Source organism: Platalea leucorodia, assembly GCF_965183815.1.
Source record: "Platalea leucorodia genome assembly, chromosome: 24".
Lineage (NCBI taxonomy): Eukaryota > Metazoa > Chordata > Aves > Pelecaniformes > Threskiornithidae > Platalea > Platalea leucorodia.
This window is the reverse complement of record NC_138846.1, coordinates 2,453,764-2,468,816: the sequence shown is the minus strand read 5'-3', so window position 1 is coordinate 2,468,816 and position 15,053 is coordinate 2,453,764. Positions and strand designations below refer to the sequence as shown.

Sequence of the window (15,053 nt, the reverse complement as noted above, 5' to 3'; positions counted from 1 at the left end):
TTGAGTCAGTAAGCTGGAGCCCTTAGCAAGGGAAGACTGGCCTGCTTAGCGCTGCACAGAGAGGGGGAGCAGCCTGCGCAGCGGAGCTCGCTCGCTCAGGACACCCGAGGAACGACGACGTCTCCTGCGCACCGAGTGTTAACCCCAATTCTAGAAAAGCGCATGAGGCTCACAGATATTTCAGCAACTACACCGAGGTGTCTAATGTGAGGAAACCTAGATTTTATTGCGTCCTAACTCCTCCCGTAAGCCACTGGCCTTCCGTTAATGAACCGTTGCTTATTTCTGCTGGATTAAGGTTGATATATCACAATAAACAAGGAGATTTTTATATTAATGCGCTGAGCAGCCCATGTAAGCACACTAATCCTGTGCTTTCATTGTTCTTACCAGTCCAACTTAAATGGTGATCAACATCTGTGCTTACAGGGTGGGGGATGGCTTAAGGGATATCCATTCTGCTTTTTTACAAAGCGGGAGACAAAGAAGGCTTTGGAGCTGGTTATGTTGTTAGAGCTGGATATTTGCGGGAAGCTTATCTGTTTAAGAGACCATCTGCATTGGCCGTGAATATACTGTAAGTAGATGCTTTAAAGTGTGGGGGGGTGAAAAATACTTGGTGTAGGGATGAGAAATACAAGGTTCTGTGTTGGCAAAGAGGGTCTCAAAGTGGGCCTCGGAGGTACTTGTTTAAAGTTTCCTTATGCTACACAGTCATGTCAAGGAGAATCTGTCCCTTTTGATCTTTCTGGATTTATATCCATACAGATGGAAAATAGGGGCAGGCATCTAATAAAAATGCTCATATCCTGAAACGAGGCAGGTAGGCTAAGGGATTCCTTATCAATAAATCATGCTGCAGAAGCTAACAGGCTGTACTGCTGGAGTTGATTCCCCCATTTGAAAAAATCCCAATGGTTTTACAAGGTATGAGAAAAACTTTGTCTCTTGTCTTCCCTCCTCTACCTCTAACAGATAAATCCGTGTCGTGCACCTATTCCTTGGCCTCTTTGCTGACATTACCCACGGGCAGGTCGGTCAGTGATAGGGTTGGGAATGCGGCTTGGGTCCCCTGGTCCTGGCTGCAACCAAGAGTTGTGAGAGAAAAACCCATTAAAGCAGCGGGGGTGCTGAAAAGTCAAGTGATGAAAGCCAGAGAAATGCAGAAATCCAAAGATCAGAAAATCTCTTTGATTATGCACGCTCAGTTTTGTTGCAGATGAGGCCTTAAATCTGTCCCATCTCAGTTTACTTAATTCCTTTTTTCCTCCGTTCCCGTTAACAGGCAACCCTCGCGCTGTTAAGTCTCGGAGGGTATACAGATAGGCGTTTGGTAAGGCTTTGAGATCCTTTGAGAAACGCCAGCAGGGTGGAAAAAAATCTGTTGTTGTCAAGGAATTTTCAGTGTTTTTCTAATCAAACTAGATTGGCTGCCTCTGTTACTTTTGAAATTTTGGCAGCCCTACTAAAAATACTTCTATTATGACTTGATTGTCAAAAAGGTAAAAAAACCTTCCTGGCTGTGTTTTCCTGCATGACGAGCCCAGGCAACAGCTCGCTGCGGAGCCGTGCCCGGCGTACGAGAACTGAAATGCCACATCTGCCCACTTAAGGCCGTTCTTCTACAGCGGACTCGCGCTGGGGACTCGGTCTGCAGCTACGCCATTGCATCTGGCCACGGGTCGACCCAGTTGACAAACAAAGACCTGAGTGTAGAGCTCCTATCTGGTTTTTTTTCCTGCAACATAACGAGCTGTAATGGAAGGCTGGAGATTATTAATCACAGGTTCTTTAAAAAATACATATGTAATATGTATTTAAATTATATTTATGGTGAAAGTGAGAGTTCTTTCTTGATTTGGTGCCATTCCTTAACACTGACCATAGCAACATCTGTAATTACCTGCAGGAACCAGATGGACTTGGGCAAAACTGTGCTGGAGTTAAATCTGTGAGTTTTCAGTTGCTCACACCAAAATGCAGAATGCAAAGAGCTCTTAAAGTCAGTGGCTTTGCTGTGGCATTAGGGCAGGGCGAGAAAAGCCAAGAACACAATTACTGGACTTTGAATTGAAGACACGAGAGAGCCTGATGTGGCTGGCAGCACCTCCTGACTGCTCCCCTTCTTTGGGGCTGAAAGCTGGAAAGAAGTGGCTCTGGCTTCCCCTGCTTCCTAAAGAAAATTCAACATGAGGGAGCTGATTCCTTGCTGTTGGCAAACAGTTTTGCCACCAGTCCCACGGGCAACTAGCTCCCTTCTTTTCCGGTACGGGCAAATGGGTTTCAAGAAAATTCTGCTGGGTTTGGAGGAGAAAGGGTTAAAAAATGATCAATAATCATCTGAAAATGGAAGACCAAGACGAGGAGGAACATCTGGCGCATGGGGCTGATTCATCCAGAGCACAGGTTAAGCACAAACCTGCTGTGACTAATCCAGGGGGATATCTAGCCTGACCCACTTACCCAGTTACAGTAATAGCCTGGTGGTGCCCAGCGCGGCTGCGGCGTGCTTAGCCAGCGGAGCCTGGTCGCTGGGTACCTGTGCCTCTGGGAGGAGCGGTCGGACCAGCCGCGGTTCCTCCTGGCTGCGGAGGGAGGGAGGGTTTGGAGTAGAGCGGAGAGACCAGCTCAGATTCTCCGTGTGGTTTGATATTCGCACTCCGATCAGGGGCTTTCCCAGCCAGAGCTGGGGTAGCCGTGACCACCGCGCTAGATGCTCGCTCTGTTTCTCGCAGGATCCTCGGCGTCCTGGGAAATAACAACAGCCGCAGCACGGCGCAGTTTGCCTGGGCTCAGCTCACCTCACCGCCGCGGGTGGGAGTTTGGCTCCTGCTTCAGCTGCAGTCCAGCCGGGGAGACCTCTCCGCAGGAGATGCTCCGAGGTGGTCGTGCTGCTCGCTTTTAAGTCCTCCCTGAAATGCAAAGTGACAGCGTCTCACTGCATCTCCCTCTCCACACACACAAACTTTCTCTCCAGATAACAAGTAAACAGGAGTCCCCTTTAAAAAGAAAAGCAAGTCATTCTCTGTTAAGGACTCGGTCTGCCTGACTCTAATGCCTAAAAATAAAACTGGAGGAGGGACAGCTCTCTAGCGGTAATCACGGAGCTGAATGACCATAGTGCAAGCAATGTTCCTGTACACCGCTTATAAATCAGGCCGCTGCCCTCCCAGAATGCGTATTTCTAAATGGCGCGGTGTTGAGATCTGGAAATTGGTGCAGGCATTTGCATGAGATTTTCTTTCTTTTTTTTTAAACCCTCACGATTCACAACCTTGGCAGGTAGACCTATTTTAGACCTGTTCTAGGGGAATCACATTTTTGTAGCATTCGTGGTATATCCTGATTTTTATTTCTTTATCTTCTTTTTTTTTTTTAAAGCATTAATGCTCAGATAACTTGATCAGCATATTGAAGGAATGAGTCAACCTAGAAACTGGTAGCGCTTTCTCGCATTGCCAGAGTAACCATCTTCCTGGTAACATATCCTCGTTAGATCTTACGTGGGAGCGTTGCTGTGGTTTTGCGAAGTATTCAGCTGCCTCCCAAACTGCACAGACCGGCAGGTGTGAGTGCCTGCGATGAAGCAATGCCGGCGGGCCAGAGCTGCATTTTGTGGGCCGTCGTCGCAGCTCCTTTGGCTTCAGAGACTTCTCGTACAGATGGCATGCGAAGGTTCGCTCGCAGGCGTCCTGCTCTGGTGTTTTATGACAGCGGCCGCTCAGGAGCTGGATCAGCGCACAGGAGAGGGTCTGGTCGGTGCGCGCTCCAGACAAGGCCAGTCACACGAAAGACGGAGGCGGGGAGCAGCAGGGAAAGGCGGGAGTCACTTGCTGGTGAAACTGGGGCTAGCTCCAAGCTTCGGTCCTAGCGTAGCGCTCACCTCTGTAGGCCGTGCTCCCGTTCGGCTTTTGCAGGCAGGACTGCCGTAGGAAGGCATACAAAAGCCTATAGTCAAACAAAAACAATGCAAGGAGCTTTAAAGCATTATTCTTTCAAAGGTTTTTTTCTTCCTCTTGAAAGGCTTGAATTAGTCTCAAACCTTACCCCACTTTTAGACCTATTTAAACAACTGTGTTTCCAAGGTTTAGCCTTCCTTGCTTTGGCGTGCTTTGCCGGATTAAGCTCCGCTGTGCTTTGTGAGGCAGGGCTGAGGCTGCCGGAGTGCCGGCGCGATGCGGCTGACCTTGGTGCAGCTCCAGCAAACGCCACGCCGTGTGTACCTACTCTCAGCTTGCTGCGCGTACCCGGCCGCCCAGACACGAAATGAATCTGCGCTCGCGACAGGAGTAGGGCTGGCGACCGAAAGGCCGTGGCATGTTTCAGGGATAAAACCGGCCTTTGAAGGCTGCCTGGGGACGGAACGGGCGAAATTCATTTTGCAGACTCATCAAGGTAGAAATCATCTCCCTTGGCACCTAACCCAGCACCATGCGACCCCAGTCCTGCAGGCAGCAGAAATGCTTTGCTGACAAGCAGAGTTGCCTCCGCAGTGATCGTGACTCCCGCCACGTCCATACAAGGCTTTTAAGACGCACCGCAAGCATTCCAGAACGGGACTTTCCAAACGATCAAATGCTCAGCCTAACTCCGCTCCTAAAGACGTAATGGGGCTTAAATGGAAACAGATTTGGGCTAGGAGTGAACGGTCTTGCAAATTCCGATTTCAGGATCTCAGGATCTGAACCAGAGCGAGACGCAGAGCCCAGCCCTCCCGACTCCCAGACATTTTCCTTAGCTGCTGCACGCTCGCCGCCTCCTTCGACCTTTTCTCCCTCTGCGCTTGGCCAACGCCAGCCCCCGGCAGCCGATCTCCACCTGACAATTTTTACCTTAAGAAGCAGTTCACCTATTCGAACGTGTCTCTGAATGCGCTGTCTTTTGGTTTTTGCGTGGAACCATTGCTCTGGCATGCGGTCAAGCCGTTCACTTGACTTTATAGGGCAAACTTGTACATAAGCCTCAAACTGACACGTTCCTTGGGGTCTAGCCCCCAAACTCCCTTGAGTTTCCTTGGAAAATCATACAGAGGAGAGGCTGGGATGAAGCTGAGCGTGTACATAAGCATTTTACTGAGTTAAAACTTTCTTGGGATGCGTCTGAATGAATAGTTAGTGCCCAGAGGTTTCCATGTGGCTCCTTAGTGAGATTTGAGTGTGGTCTGAAGAGGCTGGAAGGCGGAGGGAGGGTCTTGCTGTGGATGTGAGCCCTGGGACGAGGCTGAGGAGCCGGGCAGTGAGGCACAAGCAGTGACCCAGGCTGCTCAAGGGGCCGCTTTCCAGAAAGGCCTGGCTGTGAAATGTCAAGGATGCCTCAGCAGGAGGTTTCCACCCTGCCTCTTCCTGCCTTATCATCCACACAGGAAGACTGAGAGTGAGCAGAAAAACAAGCCTGAACGCTGGCCTTCCTGGCTTTGTTACGGAAAGGCGAGCGGGGCTGCCAGCGCGGGCCAGATGCTGAGCTGAGCCCACCAGGAGCGGCTGCCCTTGTTTTGGATGCCTTACCGTTCACGGCTCGGGGCGAGACAGGAGACCTCCCGGCCAGGATGGAGCGTTTAAGGATGAATGGCCACGTTAAGTGAAGATGTTGACCTGGTGATCCATGCTGGGAGCCCCAGATCTTGGTGCTCCGGGTTTTGGTCCCCAGGGCGGGTCGTTGCAGTCCCATAGCTTTGCACTTTGTTCTCCCTCATTGAATTCATCCTGGCTGGTGGGAGGATCTGTACTGGAAAATGGGAGCGTTCTCCAAGGCTGCCATTCACTTATTTTCTCTTGGATTAGTGTGTCCTAACTTCAGCTGTCCCAGGCTGAGGACATTTCCCCTTGCAGGCAGGTGGAGGAGGCCAGTCCAAGGGTGATCCGTCCACCCTGCCGCTGTCCCTCGGCTGCAGAGGGAAACGGTTAGCCCCGATGCCAGCTCGGGAGGCTGCTTTTACGTGGGAGGAGGTGGGTGTCTCTCTGTCACGGGCTCCTCCAGGGACCCTCGGTCCCTGGCACTTCCTTGCTGCTGTCCCCTTGGGGAGGGAGCTGCTGGGTTTAACGTGAGCCTGATGAGGGGAAGGAGCATCACCGCTGGGACCGGGATCTCTGTTCTGGGTGGGTTTTTTTGTTGGATCCCATGCTGTTGTGGGCAGGTCTTCTCCTCTTTGCCACCGTCACCACATATGAAGGAGTGACTCTGTCCCCCCATCCTGGTGACACCAGGGGAGAAAACGGATGCTTACATAGCTCTGAGGTCGTAGAGCACTTGTCGGTTTTGTTCAAAGGCTTGACACCAGGCCGCGTGGTTACTTTTCTATCTGCATGAGTGAAAAGTTGGCCCTTGTCTCTGCTAACCTTAACTTTGTTTGGCAGCTTCCTCGAGGAAGTTACAGCTTCGGGGTTCCGCGGCCGAAGCACTGAGAGCTCTCAAGTTACGCCAAGGTCAAGCAGCAGGCGGTGAATCTTGGAGAAATCGCCGTCCCGCCCATCCGAAGCTTCCATGAACTGACCGTACGGCTTTGGAGCAGAACTGGACGTTCCCGCGCTGCGCTGCTGCCGTAGCTTCCCCCATCCATGCCAGGAACCTTAATGGGCACGAGAAGCATCTGGGCAGTGAATGCTGGAGTTGGCGTCTGCCCTGATGAACCAGGACATGCCCCAGACTGCAGCACCCTCGCTGTCTGCTCACAAACACAGCTCTGGACGGGACACGGCTGCGTAATTGGAGTTGTCACCTGCAGGAGAGCCTGGGAAAAATGTCCCTGCAGAAGCACCGAGTCTCTGCAGCTCTGCCGGCCTGTGGGAAAGCTGTGCTCTTAGCTGATCTGTCAAAACACGTGGTATGAGGCCCCTACTGAACATCTAATGATCCTGGCCCAGGCTCTGTGTGCATCTCTGGAAGGTGAAGCTGATGGGCACCAGAAACCCTTTGTTCTGCTCAGTTGTCTGTATATTTTGAGTCCTATTAAATAACCCATTTTGACTGAACCTCTTGTCTGTTAAATGATTCCTAATATCCCTTTCGTAATGCCACTGAGGTGTAATTACATTCTTAATCTTCTTTAATAACTTCTGTTTACCGCAAGAAACAAACACAACTCCATGCCCCTGTTGTTGCTCCCATGTTGTGAACTGGAAAAGTGTTGTCGTTTTTTTTTTTTTAACAATAAAAATCATTCTAGCAGTAATAAAACATGTTGGATTTGAAAAGAAACAAGGGAATTGTAATTGTGGAGCAGACCTGGGAGCAGAGGAGGGTGGCTGGCGTCCTCCTGGGCATGCGAGCTGGACCAGAAAGTGCTCGCTCTGCGTCCCGTACCCTGGCTCTGTGGAAGGGGGAGAGACGCAGGGCGAGAGCTGTAATCCCAGCCCTGCCTCCCGCGAGGGCGCAGGCTTCCAGGAGACAAACGCGGGCTCTCTGCACCTTCAGGAGGATTTTTTTTTTTTTGAGTTTCCTTTTATTTTAGGTACAGGAACTGTGAAAAGCAGCACAGGTTAAGAATCAAACAGAATCAGCAGACTGGATGCCTGGCTTCTGTGAATGTCCGCTACCAATGAGCATGTCTTTCCCTTATCTCTTGCTTTCCCATAATTAAATAAGACTGAACCTCGAGCTCCCCGAGAGCTCTGCAGAGCTGCTGTGGATGGAAAGTACTTGAATTCGCACTCATTTCTCTGGCTTGATTCCCTGAAGCAAGGTCACTCCGAGCCTGGGCGCCTGTCCATCCGAAAATCTCCCTGCAGTGCTGAGGATTGATGGTACGTGCGCTGCGGAGCCGCGCCAGGGCTCTCGCATGGAAACAATGGGGTCGGGCTGTGGGGCAGAGTTCCCACGCCACATCATTAGGGAGCATTTCCTTTCTAACTCGGGAGCGTCGGGCGCTGTTTTGGAAGGGATGGGTGCTGGCATGGTTTCCAGTCCATCGCCTTCATCCTCGCATCTAGGAAGCTGACACATTTTGCTCCTCTGCTCCCTGTGGGGTTAACGCCCTGCCGCGCTGCAGTCCTCGGCAGGCAGGGGAGTTCCAAGGTGGGGTTGATGCTGTTGCTGGAGGCAGGCGAGGTACCTAACGAAACAAGGTGTTTGGTTTATTTAGCCAGCAGGCTCTAACCTTATCAGGCAGCTCAGTTTCCTGACAGGGTGCTGTAAAAGGTTGTGCTCCTGGTACTGGATTAAGTGGTGGATTAAGAGACTCCTACGACGTGTGATGTTGCATCAACCTTTCTGAAGTGAAACCCGTCTCCTGTGTATTGCCTTTTGCAGCCTCCTTGGTACGCATTTTTGCTTACTGGCAAATACAAGCACTGAAAGAAAGCGAAAAGGGCTGAAAGAAAGCGAAAAGGGCTGAAAGAAAGACCCTGGACCTGGAGCATCCCTCCTCGGCAGAGCGGGCGCTGCGGGGGGGCTGCCTCCCGATGGGCGTCCCTGCTGTCACCTAGAGATTGTCAAGAACAGCTCCCGGGCGGGTGCCTGGGAGGCCGAGTCCTGCTGGGGAGGCCGGCATCCCGCACGCCCCAGGCTCCGACACCCCTGTATTTTCTGTGCTGCCAAGAGCTTCGGCTCCTGGGTGTGACACGGGCTCGCCCCTGCTGAGCCCGCAGCGATCCGCGTCCCGTTTCCAGGCACCTGTAAGGATTTTGCTCCTGAACCGTTGGCGCTGGTATAAAATGAGTGCGCTTTAGCGATGAGCATGGAATCGGGGCTTTTGGTTCACGCAAAGCTCTGAACCCAGCCTGGGCCACATGAGACAAGCCAGAGAACTTTACTCAGTGGTTTCTACATCTCTTTTATAACTCTGCTTAAGCTGAAGTGCACGTTAACAATGTACCCAATCTTTGTTTAAAAACACATATCCCCCGACTGCCTATCCTCCCTGGATTTCTCTTTTTTTCTTTTTAAGTACACACTGTAGCTAAAATTGGACTTGCTTCAATTTTCAGCCGCTGGATTCTGCTCTGTCTTCTCTTTCAGAGCTGTCTGCCGTGCCAGTGGATGCACAGATGACACTCAAGACAATTTTAGCCCCTAGTATACGTGGGGCTATTGCTTTGCCTCCGGGAGGCCGTGTAACGTACTGGCTGGGTGGGGGGAAGAGAAGCAGCTCCCAGGGGCCTTCCTCTGACGTCTTAGGAAGATTCTGTTTTCCCCTCTGGAAGGAAAGGCGTATGATGCCTCTGGTTTAGGGCATCATGAACAAAAGTCCCCCCCACACTGGAGAATCAGTTTCCCAGGGCATTTTCTCATGGAAAAATCACTGAGCTGAAAAGGAAACAGCAGGGCCCTTGGTAGGAGGTGGGAAGACTCTCTGCGAGGCTGGTTCCTTTATCACTCTGCTGAGCCACGGCTTTTTGTGGCTGGGCTTGTATTGTTCCTGCGCTCACAGAGGCAAAATGGGAGAGTCTCAGTCATTCAAACCCTCGCTTCTTTCCTTGGCACGGGTGACTAATACTTCTGCAGATGGAGATTTATTGGGCAATTGCTAGGCTCCTTGCAAAATGGGAAGCGCCTTGTAATTTCTTCTTTTGGCCACAGCTTCAATCTGTTCAAGGAGCAGGAATAAAAGAGAATACAGATGGAATAATGTCCCTTGCTGTTTTCCGTACCCAAGTGCTGGAATACAAAGTGCGAGTTGCTGTTATGTGGAGGATGAGATGATAATAGTTTACAGAGAAAGGGAGGTGATACCTCTGCATGATGCTGAAACTGGATGAGGCTGGAGCTAAGTGAAGTTTTTGCACCCAAGCTGCTTTTTCAGAGAAAAATGCAAGTGTGGTAGCAGTGGAACACTTTGCAAACGTGTTTTGCTGAATTGTTGGGGAGGTTGTTGTTTTTTCAATATCAAAACTCTGGAGAAACTTTTCATTTAGAAAATATCAAAACATTTTGAGAGGTGTGAAATAAAAAATCCTTTTTGTTTCCAGCTTTTCCTTTCTTTGTAACTGAAGGAGTTTAAGACAGCTCAGAAATAAAGGATTTTGTTCGTGTTTTATCTGCTGCGTGCTGACCCAAGCGGGGCTCTGCTGGTTAGCGGCCCTGGCTAGCACAAGCGATACCGGTCCTAACGCGGGGCGAGTCCCCTTAGCTCTGCCCAGTACATTTGTCCCTGGGGGGGCCTTGTGAGGGCCAGCAGAGCGCTCGTGAGCACTGCAGGACCTGAGGACCCCCGACTGTCCCGGCTCCCTGCCTCCCTGCTCTCTCCTACCCGCGGCATAACCGCGTTGAGCGGCGGCAGCCACGGATGCCGGGACCCTGCAATCCCCACGGTTACGTGAAGGGTCCCGCTGAGAAACCTGCAAGTGAGTTTCCAGATCTCTGACACGTGGCCTTTAATCAGCGATTGACTTGGGAATTAACAAGCCAGATCAAATGAAATGAGCTCCTAAATCCCTGGGAATTATCTTAGCATCACAAATAGGTCCTCTTGATGTGGAGCAAAGCGAGAGAGAGCAAAGTCCTGCAGTGGCGAGGGGGCCAGCCAAGCCTGGCTAGCAGTGTCCCTCGGGGTGTGTCCTTGACAGCTCTTCTTCGTGTTGGAAAAAGCACGCGGCCATCGTCAGGCAAGGAGCCGATCCCTCCAGCCAGATCGCGCAAGCCGTACCTGAGGGACGCGGTGAGGAGCCGCAGGGACGCGGATCCCTGTGCTGTGGACCTGTGTCCCGCTGGGAGCGGGGGTGAGGACACAGCACCAAGGAGGGAACCTGGCTGGTGTCCCACGTCGGCATCGGTGTGGCCTGGGGGCTCCTCCGCTCTGCCGGAACTCTCCACAGAGGCAGGGTTGCTGGAGCAGTGCCGGAGGGGTAAGTCAGGGCATAAAAACCCTGTCGAGATTAATGGTTTTCAGGCTGTGTGCTGGCTGACAGAGCCAGGCAGACGTGTTGGTTTCTCTCCTCCTCTCTCTGCTAATGTTTTAGCTCCCGTGAATGCTGCTACCTCGTTTGCCCCCGCGCTGCAGGAAGAGCTAGCCCTGCGCAAGGTGTGAAGCTCTGGGTGAACGCCAACCTTACCAGGCCCGTGTTTACCATCTCAGCACTCCCCGCAGACCCCTTCTGCCCTGGGATCATTAGTCTGCAATTTCCCAGGCCAAGGCCCACCTTATATCCCCCTCTGGTTCCTGACCTCTCCCTCCTGTGTTATCTTTTCCGTCTTGAGCTATGTTTGCAGAACTGGCCAATTTGTTAGCTCTCCGCAAATTTCATTAGCAGGCTGGTTTCCTCCCCCTTCCACATCATTAAATTAGAGATGTTAAATAAAACTGGACCTCTGGGAGGAAAACCAAGGCAGAAAGGAAAAACACATTGCAGTAGGAACACACAGATTTCATTTAAGGTAAAAAAAACCACCAAACCCAAACTTCCAAACCTGTCTATAACGAATATCACCTGCAGGGGAAATAAAGGCCTGTTTCTCTGTTACATGGAGGCTACTTTACAGCAGATCAGCAGTGCTGCAGGGTCAAGGGAGAGGGGATGCTAAATTTGCAACTGCTTTAAAGCACCAGTGAAAGGAGTCACCGAGAATGGCCATCAGGTAGGAATGCAGTAGGTGCAATGGTTTAGCCCAGGTTTATACTGGTTAGACCTATACTGGGACAGTCTTGAACGTACTGTGAAGGTAGGCTGGTATAAAGGTGCCTCGTCTCAGCAGAGTTTACCTTCACATGGGAAATGCCACGCCAGGAGCGGGCAGAGCCCTGGCCTGCGTCTCTGGAGACCCTGGGTCTACTCCTGGCCCTGCCACTCACTCTTATTACTGTTGCCTTAGCTCAGCTTCAAACTTGCCCTTGACCCCAAGTTCCCAGCAGCCCAAATTTGTTTGCCTACACCCTAGCTCATGTCTAGCCTAAGCCAACCTGATCTCCAGATGCGCTTGGCTCAAATTCTGTGAACGTCGAAGATCTCCTCCTGCAGGCCGTGGGCCAGAGATAGGTTCCAGCTCCGGCTCCAGCTCCATCTCTGGCTCCGATTCTGCTTCTGCCCTGCTGGAAGCCCCTGTGGGATTTAAGGCACTTCATTAGGACACGGAGACAGCCTGACCTGCTCAGAATGACACCCCTGTTGAGCGCTTCTCTGGACAGGAGCCTCTCTCTCTTTCCCACCCTCTCCCTGCCCCATACAGTAAATTTTAAGTTGTTGGGAATGGGGCAGAGCCTTGAGGGAGTCACTCCACAGCAGGCAGCTCTCAGATCTTGCGGCCAACCTGAGCCACCAGACCCTGAAAGAGTCTTGCAGAGGGGAGAGCTGTCTTGGGCTCGACGATCTTAAAGGTCTTTTCCAACCTAAATGATTCTATGATTCCATGGCCCTGAAAGGAAACTTGGGCAGTCCCCTGGCCGGGTCCTTTCCAGAGGGGTAAATTCGCCCATCAAGCAGACCCCTTTCCCGGACAACAGTGCTGTAATTATCTTCAGAGACAAGGAAAAACACATGTCCTAATTAAACTCAATTCATCTCCTAAGCAGCAGTTTCACACTTGATATCCAGAGGCAAAATTATGCGGGGGGGGGTGTTAAATACATAAATAAACTGAGAGTGTTTGTTGTTCTGCTTTTGCAGCAAGAAGATATTTTGGTAACTGTTTATTATGAATCAACACATCATAGGGGAGCAAAACTGCAACATCAGGGCTGAACGGAGCAAATAGGATGTTTGAGGACAGCAAGCAGGAGGACATAAACATAACTTTAGAGAGAGCTTCTCTTTTCATTTTGCCCACATTTCCAAGGTCCTTTCCCTTCCTCTTCCACCCTCCTCCCTCTTGTGAAAACAATGATATTTTTGTGCTCCGTGTAACAAAATTCGAAGCCGTGATATGAACAATTCCCTGCAAGTCCGTTATTCCCTGCTCCCTTAGCGAAAAGATGGTCAGCCGGGAGCGAAACGCGGCCCGGGAACGCAGCCCCAGGCTCGCAGACCCCCTGCAAAGGAGAGCGCAGCAACCCAGCCTTCCTGCACCCGCGACCACGGTGCACGCTTCTGTGGAGACCCTCCCGCATTCCCCTGCCACGGCAAGGCCTCCTTGTGCCCAGATTCAAAGCCCTTTGCGCCGGCGGAGCCTCTGCGGAACCAGGTTTTCAGATTGCAGCTTTACAAAGCAAAAGGTGGAGACTTTGGGCGGGTTTGTGTAGCACGGAGGAGGCCTGAGCATGGCAGGGGCTGTTGGAAATACCGTGCCGCACCTCCAAACGTACAGCACCGAGCGCCAGGACCGAAGTCGCTTGGCGATGCTCACAGCAGGAAAATCACATCCTGACACGGACTCCTCAGAGCTACCGCAAGAAGGTACTAAAGAAGCGATCACCGTAGTTTTGTAACATTATAATCTAAATATTTCTGGTTCCATCTCTCCTGCTCAGGGCCAGGTGGTTGCTCCCAGCTCTGAGCCACAAGTTGCTTTTTCCTGCCGTGTTATTTATTAGGTACTTTTGGTGCATCCTGCAACCACAATAAAACGTACATCGCTACTGAAAATACAAACTGGGAAGACAAATCATCCCAGAATACAGTCTACACAAAGGTTGTTAAACTATGGACTGAGTTAATTAGCAGCTAATAAAAGACTAAATTCTTCCATTAGCTATTCCGGTATGCGAGATCCACCGATTTCACTGGGGCCGTTCACGGCTGTGGGCACAAGGCCACATTTACTGGGGTAACCATGAATGCAAATCACAGGACAACCAGGGCTCGCCGCAGCTGGGGTGGGGACGGGGACGGGGACGGGGAGGGGGATGCGGAGCTGCACAGCCGTACAGGCAACTTCACGTGCCACACCGGTGCAAGCGCGGCTCAGGGAGGCCACAACCGCCTCCATCCCTCCCCGCCGCCTTCCCCAACCCAGTACATCCAGCGTGAGCAATGTCCGGGGGTCAGTTCCACCGCTGGGAGTGTGACTGCCTGTTTCAAGCACGGAAATTGGAGCTGGACTCCCTCCTATCTCCCTTCCTTCCTTATAAATTGTTGATGTTTCCAGATCTGAATGACTGGTCACATCCTTTACAAACGTGAGTCACTGTCGTACTCCTGCCTGCAGGCTTGTTCAACCAGCTACGCCCCTTGTGTTTTCCGAAACAGCCCGAGGATTTCAGCTTGAGCTAAATTCCTCCTCCCTGGGACGGGTGTGCAGGTGCTTTACCTGGTGCAGCTACGAGGCGACTTCCCTGGCACGAGGCACAGCCACAACGGCCAGGGATGTTCGTCTGCATGGCACGAGAGCCCAGCTCTGCCGGGTGAGCGGTGCCAAGGGCCATCAGCGCCCGTCGAAAGCCAGGCCATCGCCTGGAGGGCTCCCAGGTGGCTGAAGACCCTCCTCGGCCACCATCAGGGCTGCTTGGCCGTTGCGTTTCCTCATCTTTGCGGTTCGTGTGCGAAAGGGATGGCCCCTTCCAGCAAGGAGCCCTGCACGCTCCCCCCAGGACGAGAACAGACGTAGAAGTGCCACGAGATTTATGATGCCAAACGCTTTTTATATTTTTTTTCAAAGCCCCTTTTACACTGCCTGGATAAATCGATTACCTGCCGATGGGGGAGTGGGAAGGGCTGTTCATTGGGAAGCACCGAACAAGAGTTTGTTGGGATCAGAAGAAACCAGTAGGAGTGACCCACTGCCCTTTCCTTTGATCTCTGCAAGACGTGCCCGGGGAAGGCACGCCGGAGCCAGAACAATAACGCAGAGCGTGCCGGCAGCATCAGCCCGACTGCCGCCCAGGCAGCCGCTCCTCCGACGGCGGCGTCTCCTCTGCGCGCTGCCGGCACCCAGACCACGCTCCGCCAGCCAGGGCTCGCCGCTGGCAACGTGCAACTGGGTGAAAACAAGTTTTATGTCGTCAGACCGCACCGTGGGTACGCATTGTGTCGTGAAGATGGCAGGCGGCTGCTTTAGTAAAGGCGACTTAGGTGGCAGCCGAAAGCCTGCCGGTGGCAAACTTTCGGGTTTAAAAATTGTACGGTTTAAAAATTCGTGTGTGACAATGGGGCATCTTACGCCAGTGACTTGGCATACGGCTGCGGGAAGTGTATAGCTAAGGCATGATACAGGCTCTTAAATGGGATTTCAGTGGGCGTGAGGCATCTTCT

The 15,053-nt window shown here is 51.9% G+C and overlaps 1 protein-coding gene and 1 long non-coding RNA gene across 5 annotated transcripts in view; one reads left to right on the top strand and one right to left on the bottom strand.

Moving 5' to 3' along the window:
* VPS45 (vacuolar protein sorting 45 homolog) overlaps positions 1-7,212 on the top strand; it is a 29,299-nt gene extending 22,087 nt beyond the window's left edge. Inside the window, exons 15-17 of one of the 4 annotated variants that reach the window (XM_082332796.1) lie at positions 2,736-2,885; positions 3,497-5,945; positions 6,354-6,425. In XM_082332796.1, coding sequence (XP_082188922.1) covers positions 2,736-2,885; position 3,497 — 151 coding nt within the window. In that variant the 3' untranslated portion in view covers positions 3,498-5,945; positions 6,354-6,425. The other 3 variants (XM_082332795.1, XM_082332797.1, XM_082332800.1) reach the window with 3 other exon arrangements.
* The window catches only part of LOC309600456, a 39,818-nt gene that overhangs the window by 415 nt on the left and 24,350 nt on the right, over positions 1-15,053 (bottom strand). The window contains exons 3-5 of the long non-coding RNA XR_014230430.1: positions 11,831-11,969; positions 10,580-10,799; positions 2,802-2,912 (exon numbers count right to left, since the gene is read on the bottom strand). This is a non-coding gene — a long non-coding RNA (uncharacterized lncRNA). The remainder of the gene's footprint in view (positions 1-2,801; positions 2,913-10,579; positions 10,800-11,830; positions 11,970-15,053) is intronic.